General features: G+C 46.5%; 1 protein-coding gene and 1 long non-coding RNA gene across 2 annotated transcripts in view; one reads left to right on the forward strand and one right to left on the reverse strand.

Annotated features, from left to right (window-relative positions):
* Positions 1-15,990: 15,990 nt before the first annotated feature.
* On the reverse strand, positions 15,991-17,664 carry LOC308466366. The gene is made up of 2 exons (XR_013980803.1): positions 17,425-17,664; positions 15,991-16,764 (listed from the first exon to the last, which is right to left on the reverse strand). It is a non-coding gene; the product is annotated as an uncharacterized lncRNA (long non-coding RNA).
* RNF38 (ring finger protein 38) overlaps positions 17,665-22,463 on the forward strand; it is an 84,763-nt gene continuing 79,964 nt past the window's right edge. Inside the window, exon 1 of the mRNA XM_080986832.1 lies at positions 17,665-18,211. Coding sequence (XP_080842958.1) covers positions 17,680-18,211 — 532 coding nt within the window. The 5' untranslated portion in view covers positions 17,665-17,679. The remainder of the gene's footprint in view (positions 18,212-22,463) is intronic.

Consider the following 22,463-nt stretch of genomic DNA (forward strand, 5'->3'; position numbering starts at 1 on the left):
GTGGAATAAAAATGGGGTGGGCCCTGGGAAAGAAACTTTTGGCTTTTTATTAAGGGTATTGATGAGGAGTGTAGAAATTTTAAATTCGAACAATGGTCTAAACAAATTAAGTTTTTAATCAGAATTGAGAGCTTGTGGAGCCAACAATATGAAACAGGAATATGATAGGGGTGGGGGAAGGGGGGAGTCCCAGAAAGTGGATATATGAAAATAAGGTTCTGAATGTATTTTAACTTTTTACTTTCTGTATTTTTGAAAATTTTAATAAACATTACTTAAAAAAAAAAAAAAAAAAAAAAAAAAAAGGTTATAAAAGGAAAAGAGGTTTTCAAGATCAGCTCCTGTGATACGTTCACAGTATGAGTCACCTGGATTGGGGAAGCTTGAGATAAATGATGGTCCATTGCCTGGTCAGTCTCCTGTTGTATCGCCTGCCCTCTTAGGTTCCATCTCTGCATCAGTACTAGACCTCCATGGACATTAAGCTGGAGAAACCTTTCCAATCTAGACTTTGGTAGAGCAGCCAGTGGCAAGCAAACATAGCATAGTGTTGTTTTCTTCCTGGGACAAATCCATAAATATTTTCCAAACAGTGGCATAAATTTTAGGAAAGAGGTGTATGCCTCACCCTGTAGTAAATCCCCAGTCGCTATTCAATATAATTTTATGGAGTGATAATAATGTTGAGATAAGAGAGAAGTTCAACTCTGTACGATATAGTGTTCCCGAATGCTGAGAAATCTTATGGTTTTATGGGGTAAGCACATGCTGCTCTTAAAATAAATTGGTTTTATGTCTGGCAATACACTGTTTCAATATTTGGGTCATCATTTGTAGTAATGAGAAAGGACAAGCACTAATAAAATGTGGTGTACATCATAAATACTGATTAGCTTTTCAACCCATTAATAATAATGACATTGCAATGTTACCTCTAGTACCATGACAAGCTTGCTCATGGTTGTTTTTTCTTCTCCATCATCATACTGTAGGAGATCGGGGTGGGATCTCCCAAATTCATTGGTGGCTGCTGCCTACTGGAATCGATGGGGTGGAAGTCAGGGAGCTTGATGGTTGGAGGAGCCAGAATCAATGATACAGCAAATAAGAGGAGCAGCCAACCAATTCCATCCTCTGCCCTTGTCCTTCAATGCTGTTGCCATGAAGCTGTTATAACATTTTAGTGTGCACACACATAGCAGACACACACTCCACAGAAAACCAATCCTTCACCCTTTTTTTGTTGTAGACCACCTCCTTATGCATGATGTTTTTAGGATGGTCTTTGGCTAGGGGAGATGAGACGCGGGTGGCGCTGTGGGTTAAACCACAGAGCCTAGGATTTGCCGATCAGAAGGTTGGCAGTTCGAATCCCCGCGACCGGGTGAGCTCCCATTGCTCGGTCCCTGCTCCTGCCAACCTAGCAGTTCGAAAGCATGTCAAAGTGCAAGTAGATAAATAGGTAGCGTTCCGGCGGGAAGGTAAAGGGCGTTTCCATGCGCTGCTCTGGTTAGTCATGCTGGCCACACGACTTGGAAGCTGTACGCCGGTCCCCTCAGCCAATAAAGCGAGATGAGCGCCACAACCCCAGAGCTGGTCACGACTGGACCTAATGGTCAGGGGTCCATTTACCTTTATAGCTGGACTATAAAGAAGGCTGATCGCCGAAGAATTGATGCTTTTGAATTATGGTGCTGGAGGAGACTCTTGAGAGTCCCATGGACTGCAAGAAGATCAAACCTCTCCATTCTTAAGGAAATCAGCCCTGAGTGCTCACGGGAAGGACAGATCCTGAAGCTGAGGCTCCAAGACTTAGGCCACCTCATGAGAAGAGAAGACTCCCTGGAAAAGACCCTGATGTTGGGAAAGATGGAGGGCGCAAGGAGAAGGGGACGACAGAGGACGAGATGGTTGGATAGTGTTCTCGAAGCTACCAGCATGAGTTTGACCAAACTGTGGGAGGCAGTGGAAGACAGGAGGGCCTGGTGTGCTCTGGTCCATGGGGTCACGAAGAGTCGGACACGACTAAACAACTAAACAACAACAACATCCTGAATGTGATTTGGTTTATTTCTGGCCATTTTACCAAGGCAGGCTTTTCTAGCCTTGTTAAGTGCTTGCTTGCATCTAATTTCACATTGTGTGTGTGTGTGTGTGTGTGTGTGTGTGTGAGAAAGAGAGAGAGAGAGAGAGAGAGAGAGAGAGAGAGAGAGAGAGAGATCTTTTTTTCCAGTATGACGGCTTCCCCCCCTTTCTTTCACATCCCTCTCCATTGGTTCCCTTCCTACCTGTTTGACAAATCATTCAGTGTATCCTGCTATAGAATGATTTCCCCCCCCATCCCCTCACCTGCTCTTTCCCATTGGGTAACCCACTTGGTGGGACTGTCACTCATGCACAACAATACTGCATCATTTATAAACTGATGAAACGCATTTCTTTCTCTCTTTAACTTTCTCTGCACCTTTCTATCTGCATGCCTCATCTCCATTTGAATTGTTAATTTTGGTACCTTAACAACAAGGGAAATGTTGGGGTTATCACAATCACCTTTTTCTCATTGTACGTGAGTTCTTTTTCACATCATGGGGGATGTTTTGATCACTGCCATTGTCGCGAGACACCTGATGCTATTTTAGATCAGAAGCTTTGTCTCTTGCCACTGCAACAGCCCATAACTTACATTCCAACCCTGTATCTAGTTGCCCAAAGGCAGGTAAAAGTGAGGCTACCTTTGATCAGCGAGCCACTGGTCCATGGCTGGTGGAATTCCCCAGGGGTCACTAATCTCAGGGACACTTGGAGGGTCTGCTAAGGGCCCCCTTAAAAAACCAATATTACCTATAAAAACTCTTTAGAATAGAGTTTTACACATATCCATAAATGTGAGCTTATCTGGACAGTGCTACATAAATAGTAATTATTGTGGCTTTGTTAAATAGACTTGCTTTTACTACCCATTAATAATTTCGCTAAGCTTTCATGGTACATCAGCTTTCCCCACCCTGGTGTCATCTGATTGTTTGGGACTACAACTCTCAGCTCCTGATGGATATGATGCTTTCTAGAGCACCTTAAGCAAAAGGGAACAGATCCAGGTCCAAGGAGCTTCCAGCCTAAATTTTAGCACTGAGGTCCAGATTCAAATCTAGATCCACTTGGCCATGAAGCTCACTGGGTGATCTTGGGCCAGTCACTGATATCTCTCAGTCTATATTACCCCCCGGGATTGTTGTGTGGATTAAATGGTGGGGGAAGAATCCTGTACACCAAGGAAAGGGAAACTTGTGGCCTTCCAGATGCTTTTGGACTACAAATCCCATCATCCCTGGCCACTGGTCATGATGGCCAACCACACCTGAAGGGCCACAGTTTCCCCATTTCAATGTATGCCATCCATAGCTCCAAGGATGAAAGGTGAGATAGCTTATCATGCAAAGGTCCAAAGTTGTCTCCAGGTACAGCTGGGAACGATTCCTGCCTGAAAACCAGAAAAACCAATGCCACTCAGTGTAGACAACACTGAACTAGAGTCAGACCAATGCTCAGATCTGGTATAAGGCAGTTTCTTAGGTTCTTAATTAGCTCTGTGTCAGGGACTGGACTGAGGAGGAATAGTGGAGACTGTCTCTCCCCCCCCCCCCCTTCTCAGAGAAGAAGGAGACAGTATAGATTTACAACAGTGGTTTGCAGACCAGGTCACAGTTCAGAGGCTGTAGAGGGGAGAAGCTGGGAAATATTGGAAGAGCAGCAGGAAGAAGTGCCAGGGGAGAGACAGCTGACAGACGCAGTGTCTTTAGAAAGCATTCCAGACACTCCCCCTGACCCCAAACTCAGTGGGCATTGAAAGTAGGAGAACAGAAAGCTCAGAGGCAGAAAGCACAGATCAGCCAACATAGAGATGACGTAAAATAGGAGAGACAGAGGAGGTTGGACTTTACTCAGAGCAACACTGTTATGCACTGAAGTTCTCACCCTGGGCCAGCAGGGGGATACTGTAGATAGTTTTCACTCAGGTCCACATATGCAAATAAGGGATTGAAAGTGACGTTCAGTGATTGGATAGTTACAGGAAATGGTTACTGTTGCGTTCTAGTGGAGCTCTATATAAGCAGGCTGGCTGAACCCTTCAGTTCAGTTCTGTTCTGGCCTGTGAATAAACAAGAGCTGTTTGAAGAATCGCTGTGTCGTCTGATATGTTCACCCACAACTTAACAAAACCATTATCTGAGAGACGGCTTTTCTACGTCTCTCTCTGAATATTGAATAAAATAACCTTGTCTTTCCATTACTGGCAGCCTGCCATGAAGGAGGGGGATCGAATTCCTGGAAGCCTGACACTCTGGTTTATTGCTGGGCAGAGGTGTCAGGTGGCCCCCAAGATGGGGGACCCTGGTGCATGTCATGCACTGTGTGCATGTGACAACGCACACGCGACAGAGGAGGCCGAGCGCTCTGAAGGAGCTGGCTACTGGACTTGCGACATGCATTGAGCATCGTGCACATGTGTCCTGCACGTGTGATGCACACAGGGCCACCTCAAGATTGAGGGGGCGGCCCCGCCTGCTTAAAACAAATATTGAGGGGGCCAAGGTACCTTTGGCCCCCTAGAGTTGGCACGCCTATTGCTGTGAAACAGCCTGCAGGTATCGCAGCACCTGATCCAGATGTGGAGAGGCAGCACCTCTGCCTCGTTGATGAAATACATAGGCACATATAAAGTGACTTGCTAATGGGCGATCCAGCAAGTAATCAAATTTGACGAGGAATTTCAAGAGCACACACACACACACCACCTTGGGGATAAACGAGACCCTATTTATGTGAACAGCAATAGGTTGTTAAAGACAACGGAAAGTACACAAAACACAAAAGAGTTTTAAATATTACAAGAGCAGCTGGTGAATGCCACGGGGAGAGGATTACAAAGGAGCAAGAGAAGAGGAGGATTCAAGAACAAGAGGGAAAAGGTTGAGGTCACTGCGCTGATATTTAAATCACAGAAACTAGAAACGAAAGGCGGAAAAGAAATGGGGTTATTTGTTTTGGAGAAGGGATGGAACGGTCTGTCTGTTTTGGTTCTCTCGGTTTCTTCTTTTTCCCATCTTAAATTTGGTTCTCTGCGTTGCTGCAGCAATTTGCTCTTTTAAAAAAATCTGGGGGGGGGGGGGAATCTCTTCAGCATTAAATTTCTTCCAATACACATTTTTCTTATGCAGTTTTGACTAATACACACATTTTTGCAAGCAATTTCTCTCAGTATGATTCAGTTTGTTACATTGTGTTCACTAATATATTCATTCTTATGCACACTTTGCCCTAACACACACATTTTTGTAAAAAAATGTTAGGTTGGAGAATTGCCTTGTAAAAATTGGCAAAGCACAAATTTTAAAAGATAGCTGTGTTTTAGTTCCCATGTTGTTTCATAAAGTGCAAAGTTGATAGAGTCAGCTTTAAATGATAACTGAATAGAATTTATCCTCCATCCTTCATCTTGAGTGAATACTATTAATTGCTCTTGAAAACACCATTAAGAGGCATCACTGATCACATAACAAAATTAACTAGCAGTTACGAATTATGAAAATATACTTAGAGAACTTTATCAGGGCATTGGGAGGGCAGCTGTGGAAAAAGAAGGATTGCAAAAGCTATTTTAAGGTGAGGATCACTGTAGAGCTGCTGTATTAAAGTGGCAAAACCAGGAAGTCGTGGGTTCAAATCTTCTCTTAACCATGTGTTTAGTAGCTTTAGATAAGCTGCTATTCTCTCATCCCTCCATCAGCAATGTGGAAGACATAATACTGACATCTTTTAAATAGTGGCTGTAAAGGTGTTTGATATAAAGTACTGTTATAGATTTTAGGGGTGGGACCCCACTAAACCCTAGAAATTAATAAATGGTATAGTTTTGATTATTTGTAGTACTGAAGGGAAGATTTCAGGCCAGAGGAAAAATACAGGCTAAGCTTTCTTTCCAAACAAGGACTTCACCTAGGTCCTAGGATAGTGCCATTTACATGACCAAAGGTGTTGATGGCACATCTGAGAGGAATTATTGGGCCTGGGCAGACCGAAGGTTGCCAGGGTGACTGGGTGACAGGAAAAGAGAGTCTTGCGCAAGGTGTGCCCGGAAGAAGAAAAGGGAGGTGTCCATCTTGGGCAGGCTGGCTGAAGTCTTTGACTCCATGGCTGCACTGCTGTTGGGAACAAGCCCTGTTTGAGATGACCATACTGTGAGAGCTGGACTCCTTCCATGCAAACTGAGGGTGTAAATATGTGGATAAATCAAATTTATTAAAGCTATAACAGTCTCCGCCGCATCTCTTTCAGCTTCTGCCTTCTGGAAGAAGGTACAGGATTATAAAGACTAGGACTAGTCGCCTGAGAAACAGTTTCTATCCAAATGTGATTTTGGTTTTAAACACAGTGTAAGGTAGTCTCTATGGGAGTACATTGTATTTAATTATGGGGTATCAGAGTTTTTAGGGGGCTAACCAGGCTGGGATAGCTGGGATAGCAGGCTTGTTGGTTTTTGAAAGTCTGATGTAGATTTTTCCAATTTTGTTGTTCTGTATGGGACAATGACAATAAAGATTATCGTATCGTATCTCAATTCTCCAAAGGAACATAGACCCTGGGTGAGTGCCTGGAACCCCCTGGAATCTTCCTCGGCAGAGACTAGGGGCGGCAGCCAACTTTTGTAACACTAGGTAGAGGGTTTTGTGTGCTCAGAGTGCTATATAAAAGCTAAGTAGTGTTAAGTAATGTGTAGGCTGCCTTTTACTTAACGAAAGCTGGGCTTCATAGAATCACAGAATAGTAGAGCTGAGAGGGCCTGGGATTCAGACTCAGAGGCTGAACCTGAGGAATCCCAGCCTGCACAGGAGTCCCCGCCTCCAGAACCAGCTGAGCCGGGGCTGGGGCCTGAGCCTGAAGGGTCCTCACCTGTGCTGGATCCTCAGGTGCAGGCACCAGCTGAGTCTGCTCTGGCTCCTGAGGTGATGGAGGACCCATTACCTGCAGCTGCTCCACTCTCAGCCCTGTTAGGGGAAGCTGAGGTGGCCTCTGGGTCCGGTAACCCTCCAGCCTCTCCTGAGCTGCAGAGGCTCAGGGCAGAGAGGCGGAGGGAACTAAGTTCCCGCAGGAGGAGTGCTCGCCTCCAGGCCAGAAGAGGCGAGTCACCTGTGGACCGGGGCCGCCCTATGCCTCGGGGCAGATAAAAGCCAGCCAGCCCCAGTCCCAGGTTGCAGGAGCAACGTTGTTGCTAGCCTGTTCCTGCCTTCACCCTGTCCTGCTCTTCTGCCAGAGTTCCTGACCCCACACGACTCCCTGCCTTGGACCCCGCTTCAGCTTTGACGAACAGCCTCCATACCGCACCATCGACCTCGGACTGGACTTGGAGCTCACCTCTCGGTTAACCCTCAGGACCAGCAGAAACCCCCTGCAATGCAGGAATCTCAACTAGATCCTTAACAGGGGGCAATTCAACCTCTGCTTAAAAACCTCCAAGGAAGGAGAACCCACCACATTCCCAAGGAGCACTGACACCTTCCCACCCACCCCCAATGTTAAAAGTGCAGCACTCACTGTAACAACTTCATCATAAGACCCAGTTCCTAGAAGCCAAGGTCCCTTTGCCCCCCTCAATAAAATATTTGAATGCCCAGCCCCGCAAGTTGATGGGCATTGCCATTCAAATGGTGTGCGGGTGCCATGTCTTGTGATTGATTATGTGGGGTGGGGTTCACCTGGGGCCCCCATTTTTTATTTGGGTTGGCACCCCTGAAATGCATGGCGAATTCTGAAACCTTTTCTTCTTTAAAAAAAAAAAAAAAGCACTGGAGTTATTCCAGCCACTACAGTGGTACCTCAGTTTACATACGCTTCAGGTTACAGATGCTTCAGGTTACAGACTCCGCTAACCCAGAAATAGTGCTTCAGGTTAAGAACTTTGCTTCAGGATGAGAACAGAAATCGTGCTCCGGCGGCGCGGTGGCAGCAGGAGGCCCCATTAGCTAAAGTGGTACCTCAGGTTAAGAACAGTTTCAGGTTAAGAATGGCCCTCCAGAACGAATTAAGTTCTTAACCCGACGTACCACTGTATAAAATGGAAGCAGGCATCTCAGACACCAAGAAAACAGGGAGAAATGAATATAGTCATTCAGTATATGATTCGGTGGGTGGGTGGAGGGGGAATAGAGGGAAGACTAGAAGCTGGAAGAACATGCCTGCAAACAAAGCCAGGGTTTGTTCACATGTTAATTGCAAGAAGGAAAATGTAGTTACGCAGAGAGAAATTGTGGCAGCAAGAAGGAATGCATAAAATAGTTCAAACGAATGGCCTGGGGAGGGGGGGGTGCTTAGGAAGTTGATAATGAGATAAGAAGCCTTTCACCTCTGGGTCTCTGCCTTGAGCACAATCCTGATTGGTAGAATTGCTCCTGAGCAGATGCTCAGTGACCTGTACATCATTAACTTCTGGCCTTGAGGCCATGACCTTGCATTGCTGAAGTCGATAGATCTGCTGTTGGCCTCTGTGACCAAAATAAGATACCCCAGTGGAGCCGACCCCCACCTCATGAACCTGACCATCCTCCTTTGCACCAGTGCAGATGCCTACTTTAGATCAGGCCAGCCCGCCTGCATCGTGTTAAGCCGTTGCCATCTCTCAAAAGTTGACTCTGTAGTCTGCAAACCGACAAGGAAGCCACGTACAGGTGAATCTGAGTCTTGGAAAATCTCATCTGTTCAGTGCTCAAAATCGTGTGCTTATACATCCTCTGTATTAATAATTAAGTTGCAGTAATGTTCAACCATAAAAAGATAGTGTATTAATATATCCACAGATGGTTTCTGGTATTAAATATATTTCTTTTTCCAGCTAAAAGGTAAGAGGGGCGAAAGTGTTTCACCAAGTCAGACCATTGCTTAATTTAGCCTAGTACTGTCTCCTCTGGTTAGCAGCTGATGCTGCTGTTCAAGTTCTCAGGCCGAGAGGCCTTTCTCAGCTCTGTTCCCCAAGATCCTTTGTTCCACTGGGATGCCAAGGATTCAGCTGAACTGCGGACCTTTTGCATACAAACCCTGATTGACCTCAGTTCTCCCTTGCTCTCTCTCTTACACACACACAAAGTGCTTTTACTGGCCTTGCACTCCTGTGTCTTTCAGCAGCAGAACCACATGCAAAATCTGGGGCCGGCAGTAATTATTAGCAGAGCTAAAAGTAACCGTAGCTCAGGGGCAAAGCATCAGCCTTGCTTGCAGAAGGGTTCCTGGTGCAATCCATGGTGTCTGAAGATAGGGCTGGGCGATGTCCTTGTCTGAAACCCTGGAGAGCCATTGCCAGTCAGTGCAGTGATGACTGGCCTAGATGGACCAGTGATGTGATTCAGCCTCCTATGCTGGGTTGATAAGTGGCCGAGCTCCCCATCTATTTATTATGGCATAAGCAAAAGCTCACGTTATCTGTGGTGCAGAGAGTTGCCCTGACACTGCATCACAAAAAGCCTTAAAAGTACAAGTGTCAATCCCTATTTCAAAGATTATCTCCTTTGTTTAGCCTGAGCTAGTGAAGCTTTTCTTGACGTAGAGATAAAGAAATGGGAAGAAATGCAAGGCCGGTTGCTGATGCGCACAAAGACCTCCATCTCCTGTGATATCTTAAATACGTACTTCAGCGGAGGGGAAAATTCATGAATGCATCCCCATTGCAGAGGCTTAAGAGGTAACTCCCTAAATCAGGAGTTCCCAAACTTTGGCCTGTGAGCTTCGTTCAAGGGTCCATGGTGTGTCTGTGGATTTGTGCCTGAAGACAGGATGTGACCACATCCAAGTCGTTAAATATTCACAATGATTTTTAACTGTACTTTTATTGCCTCTTTTATTTTGTATAATACTGTCGTACCTTGGATTCCAAACGCCTTGGTACTCGGACGTTTTGGCTCCCAAACACCGCAAACCCGGAAGTGATTGTTCCAGTTAGCAGACGTTCTTTGGAAGCAGAAACGTCCGACGGAACTTCCTGCAGCCAATCAGAAGCCACGCTTTGGTTTCCAAACGTTTTGGAAGTCAAACGGACTTCTGGAACAGATTCTGTTCGACTTCCAAGGTACAACTGCATGACATTCAAATTGTAAGGCAATAAAATACAAGAGGTGGGGGGGAGGATTGTTAAGTGGTCCACAAAAACTCTCAGCAATTTCTTCTTCTACTACTACTTCTACTACTTCTATTTTTTAAGTTTCAACATTTTTAACATATACTATCAAAACACAATTTCGTCTTTTCTCTTATTTTTGTTGTTTCCCTACCTCGTTTTTCATGTTTCTCCCCTTCTGCTGTACCCTATCTTCTATTAAATTATAACCTCAACAGCATTGTTATCTAACTCTAGGATCAGGGAGTTGAGAGCCTCAGCTCTGAAGACTGAATGTGTTCCTCAGAGCTCTTCCCAGGCCACACACCTTCCCAGTCCAGAAAGGTAAGAACCACACCTGTTGCTTCACCCACCTTTGCCTCTGTCCCCATCCAGCACTGCCATAAGAAGGTGTGACCCCCCAGGCTGAAAAAGCTTCCTCATCCTGCTCAAGACTGTGGGGTTTGGGTCGTCTTCCAAGTGATAAGCCTCCATGCTCAGTCATAGTAACCCAAAGTGTATCCATAAGCGATACCTCTAACCAAAATACAGTATATTGGAACGAGAGAGACAGATGGATTCCTGAAGCACCTCATTATATCACTGTAATAGACACTTTTTTTCTTTTGGCAGAATGCATAGGAACCTGCATTTTGACATAGCTCACTGAACTGTGTTCACTACCTCTTGTCATTACAATGAGGCTTCTTGCGTAATGTTTCTGTTTAAAAAGAAGCGCTAAATATGAAAAGTCATTTCGCGATCTGACTGGCAATGGTAACTTTGGTCTGTAGCTGCAGAAGCTGTATCTGCACAATTCAGAGCTCATTAACCACGGCACTAAAACACCAAGGCATTAAAATAACATTAATGAGTGCAATAACAGACTCTTGCATTTTTCTCACTGACTGACCATTCCATTAAGGTATGCCTATATTACTTAACATGAACAGAAACACTGTGTTGAATGCTGTTACTTAGAGCTAGAAATGAACTGGCATTCCATAATGAACTTTATGCAGGTAATGGTTCGTTCGTTCGTTCATTATATTTCTACACCACTTTGCACTCATACGAGCCACAAAGGAGCTTACAAACCATTGTTGGTTTAGTGCTACGGACAGGGCCAGCCCAAGACATTTTGGTACCTGAGGCAAATCACAAAATGGCGGTCCCCTCCCCGCCAGGGAAGAAGGGGTGAGAGAAGATCTATATCAGAAACAAGGCAAGAATAAAGATCTGTATTGGGATCCGCTGGCCCTATAAATCTTGCCACCTGAGGCGGTTGCCTCGACTTGCCTCATGTATGGGCCGGCCTTGGCTAACTGTAGGACTCATTGTGGAGTTAGCATGTTCCATTGCGCCTTCCCAGGATTGGTAAGGTAAAGGTAAAGGGACCCCTGACCATTAGGTCGTCGTGACCGACACTGGGGTTGTGGCACTCATCTCGCTCTATGGGCCAAGGGAGCCGGCGTTTGTCCGCAGACAGCTTCCGGGTCATGTGGCCAGCATGACTAAGCCGCTTCTGGCGAACCAGAGCAGCGCACGGAAACTCCGTTTATCTTCCCGGTTCCTATTTATCTACTTGCACTTTGATGTGCTTTTGAACTGCTAGGTTGGCAGGAGCAGGGACCATGCAACGGGCGCTCACCCCGTCACACGGATTCGAACTGCTGACCTTCTGATCGACAAGTCCTAGGCTCTGTGGTTTAACCCACAGTGCCACCTGCGTCCCAGGATTGGTGGACTTACCTAAAATAGACACATGGATGTAGGCAATGTCTGAGGCAATTGCCTCACCTTGCCTCTGGGTGGGCTGGCCCTGCTGGGTACTGTAGTTGCTGGAAATCGTAACTATGTGGGGAGTAAACCATAGTGCCCAGAAGTCTATGAGGGAAATAATGTGCTTCCAATGGACTTTAAGGCAATGGTTCCTGACTTTTTCGGTATGGCATCCCACAAGTCCAAATTTACTTGGTATGGTGACCCGTTGATTTATTGTCAACTGAATTTTGGACCTTAGGGCTCCTCTGCTGCCAGTTGCAAGACAACAGCAGTTCCCAAGTGTTAAAATAAAATGCTTGAGCCTTTCTAAGATTCATTTACAAGTGTCAACAAAGCATTATAGCATGCCAAGAAAGCGAGAAGCTGTAAGAGACATTCATCACATCAGTTAAGGATTACAAGCAATAATTTTTCTGGGACTACTAAGAGAGCCTGCAACCCACTTGCACAGACTTTGTGACCTACTCACAAGTAGGTTCAAAAATGCTGCTTTAAGGTATAGTGTGGGCACAGCCATTTTGTCTAGTTCAGGCCTAAGATACTTGATGCGGAGATTGTTGAGATCAGTATCAAGATGTATCTTAAACCTGGGTCTTTCACAACACTAGTGCCCCTTCTGCACGCAATGTTGTGTGCCTTGCCACAAAATGGGGTTGTTGTGGAGGCCACACCCCTGGAATCAGGCATTGGTGTGGATGCATCAAGTGACAAAACCCATGTACAATCACACATGGGCTTGCACACAGATGGGGCACCCACACATTTAGGCAGAGGCTTCGTCAGTTCAAATAATAATAATAATAATAATAATTTATTATTTGTACCCCCGCCCATCTGGCTGGGTTTCCAAAACCAAAAATACACTAAAATATCACACATTAAAAACTTCCCTGAACAGGGCTGCCTTAAGATGTCTTCTGAATGTCAGGTAGTTGTTTATCGCTTTGACATCTGATGGGAGGGCGTTCCACAGGGCGGGTGCCACTACCGAGAAGACCCTCTGCCTGGTTCCCTGTAGCTTTGCTTCTCGCAATGAGGGAACCGCCAGAAGGCCCTCAGCGTCCAGGCAGAACGATGGGGGTGGAGACACTCCTTCAGGTATACTGGGCCGAGGCCAAATGGCTTCCAATGTGCTTGATGAACAGGGATGGGACCAACAGGTTAGCCCCGCTCTTAATAATTGTGCAATTTCGCCTCTTGATGTGATTCACAAGTGCAGGGCAATACTGAAAGCCTTGATCTTGTTAAGTTCAAAGTTATTTTGGCATTGGGGATTTGGCATTGACATTCTATTATAACTGGAAATATTTCATATTATCAAATTTGACAGGAAAGTAAGAAAGGTTGTCTATCTTATAGAGGATGGTAATTCTTACTTATTACCTTTTAAAGCTATATCATGCTTAATAGACACGCTGTATTCTTCCTTCAAAATCCTGCAGAAGATTCCTTTATGGAGACTGATTAAACTGATATTCTGGTTAAAAGCTTGAAAGTTATTTGATTCCTGTCTAGGTAGATCTCATTAAAAATTCATTCAGTTAATGAATTCGTAAGTTTCACTAAATATCCACCACCGAATAAAAGCAAGCTGTAATGTTAGGGTATGCTACTAACTCTAGCATTAAGGCAATATTTTGGCAACAGATCAGGGTAATTTAGTACACTGTCACAGCCTAGCCAAACATTTCAGTTTTGTGTTCTTAAGCAAAATTAACTGTTTATTTTTCAAGACACCTTTTCTGATTGATTTTGACAGCGGAACAGGGCATTGCTGAACTAATTAAACATCTGGGATTATCAACTGAAAATTAATCTTCATGTTCAGACTCTGCATTGGTTGTGCAACCTCCGGAGACACCAGAGAAATCCCAATGGACATTCCAAGCCTTAGAAATTCCAGACTCTGAAGGCAACTAATTTGCCTGACAATCGCAACAGTGTCTGAAAACTAGTATTAACTAACCAATTAAACAAGCCTAATTTATTTGGAAAATAAAAATAGATCAATTTTCTAGCTCTACCCCAATGCACACCACCATCTCTATGAAGCAACCAATATATTTCTAATCCCTTTTATAAAATTGTATTTATTAATCATTTTGCTTTGTGTTAAATCTCAGTTTGCATGACTGTTCTGCAATATAGGGGGGAGACTGAGAGGAACTTCCAAGTAAATGTGTTTGGGATTCAGGCATAAAGTTCAATGATTTGAATGTGTTGTATAGCTGCAGAGGAATTTGAGTGTGACATAGGATATTCCCAAAACACATGTATATACAGCTGAATCCTGTCCATGTTTATCCAGAAACAACTCCCACCAAGTTCAGTAGGGCTTACTGCCAGGTGCAAATGTCTGCAGCCTGCCTTAGCAGGAAGTCCCATAATTCCAGTCCTATGCACTCCCAGTTATGTGCCTGGATGCCCCAGATTCATGCTTCCAGACAGCAGCATTTGAGCAATGAAGGCCACATAATTAGCACTAGTTTTTAATCAGGGCTTTTTGGGGGCGACGGGGCTATGCAGGAAGTATTCACGCTCCTCTCCAGCGCTTGTTGTCGGCGGCAGGTTCTTGCGAGTCTGCAAGCATGGTTGCCAGATGTTCCACCCATGAAAGGGCAGTCCAAAAACCATGACAGCCTCGCGCAGCGCACTTGATTCGTCCTCTTGCGAGGCGCAACCCTCCCCCTTCTCTCCCTTACAGGCCTCCGGAGCGTCCCTTCCTTTATTTTTACGTTAAACCCGCCGCCCAGGTAGAATTTAGCAGCGCTGGACGGAAAACACACTGCGCACTGAAGGTTTCCTTTAAAAACACAAACAGCTGGGTCGTGCGCCCAGGCGTGCGCAAGCAAGCGGACCATCCAACGAGCAAGCAATCGGGATCGTAAAAGCTCCTTGTTCGCGTTAGGCAGCGTTGCTGCTCTCTTATTATTATTATTGTTGCTATTCTTGTTGTGAAGTTGCGGGGAGCCCAGATCAAAATCGTGATTGACAGCCGCAGTGGCAAAGCTGTGACCACGCAGCCTGCAGTCCCTGGAGCTGCTCTGTGCTAGTAAATAATAGATCCCTCGATTTCTCTCCTCCTCCAACGTCCGTCCCCCCCCCCTTCCTCCTCCTCCTCCTCCATCAGTCAGATCCCCAGCTTTGTCCGGGCAGCTCTTTCATCCCCTGCTTCCCACACTGCCTCCCCTCCTCCCTCCCTCGCTGTCCTCAATGCATGATGGATGGAGAGCCAGCCCGGGAGCTGGAGCGATCAAGCCTCGTGCAATCGCCCGGCCGTCCAATCGATTGCACCACCAAAAAAATAAATAAAATAAAAATGCTATTTGTTTCACTTCCTAGCACCGGGGAGGACGGCTTCCCGAAAGAAAGCGTGTCTTAAATTTAAAAGGAGGCGGTGGGGGAGGGCGAGAAACAGGATCCATTTCCTCGCCAAGTGCGCACCAGGAAGGAAATTCGTTGCTATTAATTAAGGAATTGCAACGAAACCAAACACCCCCAGTCCTGTCTCTCCTTGCTTGCAATGACACTTTGCGCTTCCTTCCACGAAAGGAGAGCCCTTTCCTTGCTGAAGAAGTGCCAGAAGGCCAGCAATGGGGCAGATAAAGATTTATATATTTTTTTAAAGGCCCCCTGGTTGCTTGCGTTCCCCTTCCCGCCCACTCCTCCCCCTAGATCGCCAGGAACAAAGAAGGGGGAAAGCGTCTGGGAGCGCGGGGGGGTGTTGTGTTTGAGGATGATTCCGGGTTTGGCTCGTCGGGTCTGCCTGAGGCAGAGCTCTCCAGCGCTATTGATCTCTGCACATTTCACCCCGTGGTCGCCGAGAGAGGTTTCCTGTCTCTGTGGAAACTCTGTCTCCGGATCCCATGTGTCAGAGCTCATCTGGGAGAGCATTTCTTCCTCGAAAACGGCATCAGCTGGAGAGATGCGAGGCCGCTGTTCCCCAGCCTCTGACAGTTAACTCATTTCGTGCAGCCGTGCAATCAGTCACATGCACGGGTGCAATGTAAGACACCCCCCCTTTATTATGCAATGTGCGGATAAACACACACCTACTATAATAATATTAAATAAATGTTCTGTATTCCAGTCCATCATAGCCCCCCGCGGAGAAAACACTGCGAACCTCGTTTCATTTTATTTTTAAAAAGCAACTCTTAACACATGCAAGGAGGGAGTAGAGAGGCGCTCGGTTTGTTCCCCTTCTCTGCCTTACAGTACTTTCGGCACAAGCTCGGGAGTTTATAACCCGAATTAATTAATCCGGAGCAAGTACCGCCGCTTGGTTCCGTATACACACTCACAAACGTGACTTGTCTTCACTCCACCCATGCTTCTCCGTTGGGAGTGAGAAATATCCGCTCTTGCAGCAACCCTGATGATACACCGGGATGAGTAAAAGGGCGTTAAGGGCCATCACAGACCCGGTCCGGGCAGGTGATGCGGAGTGTGCGCCCTTAGTGGTTATTGGCAGAGTTACAGGGCTGAATAAGTCACCCTTGCCCAGTCCTCACACAGCACCTGGAGGTAGGAAACAGACTCTGCACTGCAGGGTTAGCTTTGTGGATGTAGGAAGCCCCTATAACAGCCAGATCCAGCCTCTTTTGCCACCTAGAACCCTTTAATGTCTGGAGCTGCTAGTTCGCTCGGATGCAGTTGCGACGAAGAAGAGGTGCGGAAGAAAGGAAAATCGGGAGGAGGTCGAAAAGGCGGCTATTTCCATAGGAAGGGGAACTGCACGCGGGCGCAATCGATCGCCGTCTCTGCATGAGTCCCTGTTCTGATACAGTTCTGCAAACACGCCGTTTCCTGTTTCTGGCCGATCCAAGCGGACGGGGCTGGTCCCGAAGTGAGAAAGAAAAAAAATAAGAAAAGCTTGTTGACAACACCCCCCCCTCCCCATTGCATAGTTTACGCGGCGCTTTTGAGGCCGGCGTCAGCGGAGCTGGGAGGGAGGGAGTTTCTCATTCGGGGTCTGCAGTAGCAGAGGCGAGAAACTTCTTTTCCCAGGGATACAAAAAGGAGACGGCGGCACAAAGGCAGATCCCGATATTATTTCTTGCAAACGGGCGCGCACGCTCTCTGCTCTCCGCCGCCTCCCAGCGCCACACCGGATGTGAATCGGGAGTGGGTTTCGCCGCTGTCCCGCCAGTATTTTGGAGAGGAGGGCCCAAGGGTGTGTGTGTGCGTGTTTAGAAATCCGCTGCGTGGATGCCCTTCGCTTTCCCTCCCCCTGACGGCGTGCTGCTGCTGCTTTTGCAAAGAGGCGGTGCTGCTGCGAGCAGCAGCTGCATTTCCTGGGGAGATCGGCTACCTTTGTTTTTCTCTTGCACCGAATTACACCCCCACGAGGAACACGCTCGTGGGCCGGGCGTGGAGGAAGCAGTTGGGGGGGGGCGTACAAGCCAGGGGCAGCTGCCGCTTCTCTCTCTCTCTCTCTCTTTCTCCTCCCCTCCTCCCTCCCCTCCGCTTCCCTTCCACCCCCCCCCCCGGTGTACTTTGCTCGGCTGCTCCTCCTCCTCTTAAGGAAGTTTCCTCCCCCTCTTCTTCTCTTCTCTTCTTCTTCTACGAGCGCCGCCGCTGCACTTCCCCATATTTCGCAGCCTTGCCTAACCGCCCGCCCCAACTACTCCCGGGTTGGGGGGGGGGGAGAGAGAGAGCGAGGAAGGGCTTTGGCCGGCGGACCCCCCTTTCCTCCAGCGCGGTGGGGCTGAGCCGGGCACCGGCGCCCCCCGGCCCCTGAGCGAGGCCGAATGCCGGTGGCAGCGGCGGCGGCCAACTCGCACCCCCGCGCGGTGCAGCAGCCCGACGCCCGCCCCTTCGCCGCCTCCGTCCGCCTCCGGGACCGGGACCCCGCCAAGCACCAAGGCGCCGAGGAGCGCCCCGAGCCCCACCACCGCCACGGCCAGGCCGCCGGGGAGGCGGTGGCGAGGGCAGCCGGCGGCAGAACGGCGGCTCCTTCCGGCGCCGCTTCGCCGCCCGCCCTGCTGGCTTTCTCGCCGTCTTCTCCGCCGGGCCCGCCGCCGCCTGAGCCCCCACGGACTCGCTCGCGCTCCCGCTCCGGATTCTTCAGCCTCCTCGCCATGAACGGCGGCGGCGGCGGCGGCGCCACAGCCACGGCAGCTGCCGCCGCCGCCGCGCACTTCCAGCCGCCGCCGCCTCCTGCCCCGCCGCATCTCCATGGGCCGAGCCTGCCCGAGTTGGGCGCCCGCAGCCAAGGCAGAGGGAGCCCCGCTGGACACGGGCACCCCAGGGCCCCGCCGGGAGCCAGGGCGCCCGCGCCAGGTAATGGGGGGGGCCCACCCAGGCGGGGTTTGGGCGAGGGAGTGTGGGGCGCTGGGGGGCGGCCATGTGGGAATGGGGGGGGCGGCTGGGGGGAGTAAACATGGGGGGGTCTCGGGGGGGGAGGAAGAGGCCGGCGGCGAAGCGGGGAGGCAGCCTCTGAGGGAACGGGAGGTGACAGGATGTTTGTGAGGTGACTAATAAGTGGGTGCTGAGGTGAATTCCGCGTGAGGCGCCGAGCAAATATTCCAGAAAGCGGGGGCTGGGAACAAAAAAACGGGGTGGGGGACACCCCACAAAAAGGGGGAAATGGGGGGAAGGATAAAAATAAGAAACTTGGGAATGCCTTGGCCCAGCCTTCAACTTAATCCTGTTTACTTGGGAGTTGAAGTCCCACCGAGTTCAATAGGGCGCAACTTCCTCGTGAAGTGCGTTGAGGATGCCCGCCTCGTCGAAAGAGCGCTGGCTCTTCAAAGCCGCCTGGCTTTAAAATGATGCCTTAATTTGCCAGGTGCGGGGTCTAAAGAGAAGCCATAATAAACCGAGGAAATAATTAAAACCCAGAGACAAAGAGTACAAAAAAACAACACCCCAACCACCAGAAGCACACCCCCCCCCCCCACAACATGTGCTAGGCAGGATGGAAATGGAAGCTGCTTTTCCTCAGAGGGGTGGGGTGGGGGGCTGAAGGTCCACAAAAAAATCAGCATTTTGATTTCCCACAAAAGTTGTCCCATTCAGCGCTACTTCTCCTCCATCACCCCTTCCGCTTCTCAGTGGTGCTTTGCTCTTCCTCTGTGTGTTTGTGGGTCGGTGTTAAGTGTGTTAGTGTGTGTATTCTCTTTTAATATGAAGGGCATTAAACATGCTGACTTTTTTTGTGTGGAGGGGCAGAGAGAGAGGGGAGAAGGCCTTGGACATTGGGAGGACTTTTCCTGTGCTTTGGCGACACATGTGCATCTTCTACTTCTGGGAAAGAGACTCCTGATTCTTTAGTAATAAACTTGGTGTAGTAGCCTGTGAATTGGTGTGGACCATTGTAGATTGTGTTGTCTCCTGGAACTGGAAGCTGGAAGACTGTCTTTGGAGGGAAATGGCAATAGTGTACATATGGAGATGAAAAAAAACCAAGTTGGCTTTGGGGGGGAGAGAAAGCTCACAACTAAATAACTTCAACAATTTTGCAGCTGGTGATTGTCAGAACAGCTAAAACTTTTAAGTGCATTGAAGCTAGAAATAATGTGACGAAGTACAGTGTGGTGTTCAACCTAACAAGATGCTGTGGTGGGAGAAGAGAGGGGGGGGGGAATTTTCACCTTTCACAGATATCAGAATTTGTGACTCTGGAAGACCTGAAATGCCTGCCAAAGAAAACTCTCAACTTAGGGCACACACCCCACAGAGGGGAAATTTGATTTTTAAGGGGGGCAATTTGGAAGCTTGTTTAGGCCAATTTAATGGCCTTTTAGGCTTCCTCCATGTGAATAGGAATTCACTTTTTGAATAATAAGAATTATATGTCACCAGGGGGTGGGGGCATCAGGATTTTAGAGATGCTTAGGTGGGGCATGGCCAAAAAAAGATTGGGAACCACTGCTCTAGACCCTAGAACCACTGTCACATAACATGCACTATGTCATACAATAATATCCATACCGAGTAGACATCTTTACAGCAAGTATACATGGTATATATATATATATATATATATATATATATTTTAAGGGAGTATTCTGGGTTTTCTTGGTTCCATAGAAAGAATCATGTCATTTACAGGGGAACTTATAGTTGAGAGTGCCCATCTATTTGTAAATTAATTAAAATATTTTTTTCTTTTTGAGCCTGTGATTGTAATTGCTTTCTTGACTGTTCAAAATCTTATTGGTTCTGCTTTTGACATGAGGTGTTCAAACTGTCCCATGGCTTTAAGAAGAATAACTGATACAGTAAGGCAATATTTCCAGGTGTTTCATGACTAATACCATTTTATGAATTAATAGTTTGGAATAAATTAGAAGTGCCAGAGCTTTAACTCTTCTTGGAAGTCACTCCCTCTGCCCTTGATGATCTTCCTCCTAATTCCACATGTACGTGGGCTGGTTGTGGTTACTCACTAGTGAAGGAAAGGCACTCTACAAGTTGCATTGCTCATATGAGCACTTCTTTAAAAATCAGGTGTCAGGTATCCATGAGTTCAGTATCAGATCAGGCTCTTGAACTACATTGTGATAGGTTCAAGTTTTGTCTAAATGAAGCAACTTTTTCTGGGTGCTGGAGATAATAATTTTCTGCACTGCACCCACTAAGTAATGTAAAAATGATCAATGTATTTTATTAAATGTCAACTTTCACCTCAGTAAGATAATCTTAGATATGATTTGCATTTAAAATTAGAGTTGCTTGTTAATACTTGAGGACATGAATTCTATTGCTCTCCTGAAAGTTCACATGTAATAAACCCCCATGAATTTGCGTTTGTGGGGCTGGTATGATCTGAAAGATTCCTGGTCCTGATTTCTTCAGAAACCTGTAAACCTAGTATGCTGAGAAAACAGTACTTGTGGGCTGGATATGTATTTATTTCAGCTGGGCAAAATCTTTTTTTTTTTTTTTTTTTTAATTGTGGTAGCTGAATTTCAGATAACCAAAAAAGTTAAATATATCTTCTTTTATTGAATTGGCTTTGTGCTGAGCAGCTGATACCTGATTTTGAACGTTAGGCCTATGTCCTAATGCAGGCATAGGCAAACTCGGTCCTCCAGATGTTTTTTGGGACTACAACTCCCATCATCCCTAGCTAACAGGACCAGTGGTCAGGGATGATGGGAGTTGTAGTCCCAAAAATATCCGGAGGGCCGAGTTTGCCTATGCCTGTCTTAGTGTAAGGGATTATTTACAATAGTAGTCAATGAGAGATACATCTTTTTCTGTTCAACTTTAAGAACTGCAAATATTTTTAAGAATCTCAATTCTAAACATTCTGGCAGACACTTTGTTATTCCATTTTTATTTAATTTGAATACTTTTGAAGTCATTAAATGGAGTAATGTGGAATAAAGAGCAAAATATGTGACATAATTTGTAATGTATAGAGAGCATGCTTCAGTACTAGGTTATTTTTAATGTTTAGCTAAAGTGACTGATGTAGTCCTGGGGCAGAGCCAGTAATGATGGTACACTTTCAAATAAAGTGTTAGTTTTACATTGGGCTGTAGTAAGTAATTCAAAATGGTTTCAGTTCTTCTTTTCATTAGAGTTATTTCTTAGACCTGCAAAATTCAGATTTGCATATTTACACCTGCACATGATTACTCGAGAAAACCCACTGAGATGATGGGACTAGTTTCAAGTAAATGTGCATAGGAATTGTCATAGGAAAACATAAAGCACTCTCATTACATCTTGGAGACAAGTATTAAACTTTATTGCATTTTATTTTATTTTTAAAAATAAATGGAATAGACTTCCAATTAATGATGTCACTCTAAACCAAGAAGAGGTTAGTTGTAGATGATCAATCCCTCCTTTTTCACACAACAACAGTGGCTTATCCTTGCATAGTTTCTGGTTGAACTATTGCTTCAATGGAGAGTAAAGCAATTGGGTGTTCATACTTTGGCTGACCTTTGTAGCAAGCCATTGTCATCTTTGATACAACCCTTTACCTACCCCTGTCCTCTTCCTGTGTGTGCTCTGCACAACCCCTCTGCTCTGAGGGGTTGGGGGAACCCTCAAGACAGATTTAGGAGGCACATTATTCAGTTTATTCAGTCATTGAATAAACTCGTTATATAAATTTTAAAATCTGTGGTAAGCTTTCAAGTTATCCAGAACTCTTCTTCAGGCAAGATAGTATACAAATCAGGAGTTGAGGGTGGGTGGGGGGACAAAGGAAAACAAGGTTCAAACATTAGGATGATGTTGTAGCTGTGAAGTTAGCTTGTTCTAAGATTGCAGGCTGGATAAGTCCCTCTCAGGTGCTACAGAAACCAGGTTACACATGTAGAATTCTGGGATAAAAAAAGCAATGACTGCTACTCATTTCTGAGAAATTAAGGTCTAATTTGTAACCCAGATCAATCCCAAACCTTAAATAGAACACACAGGTTGCTGGGTAGGCAGAGACCAGAAGTAAAGCGAAACATGGCAGCCTTTAATTTAGCAAAGCCACTGATTAATTTTGATGTACTAAGTAAAAAAGCCAAATGAAGCCAAATTGTATAGTATTACCAAGCGCTTTGAGGGGATGTCCTTG

The sequence above is a fragment of the Podarcis pityusensis genome (genome assembly GCF_964106645.2).
Source record: "Podarcis pityusensis genome assembly, chromosome: 17".
NCBI classification, from domain to species: Eukaryota; Metazoa; Chordata; class Lepidosauria; order Squamata; family Lacertidae; genus Podarcis; species Podarcis pityusensis.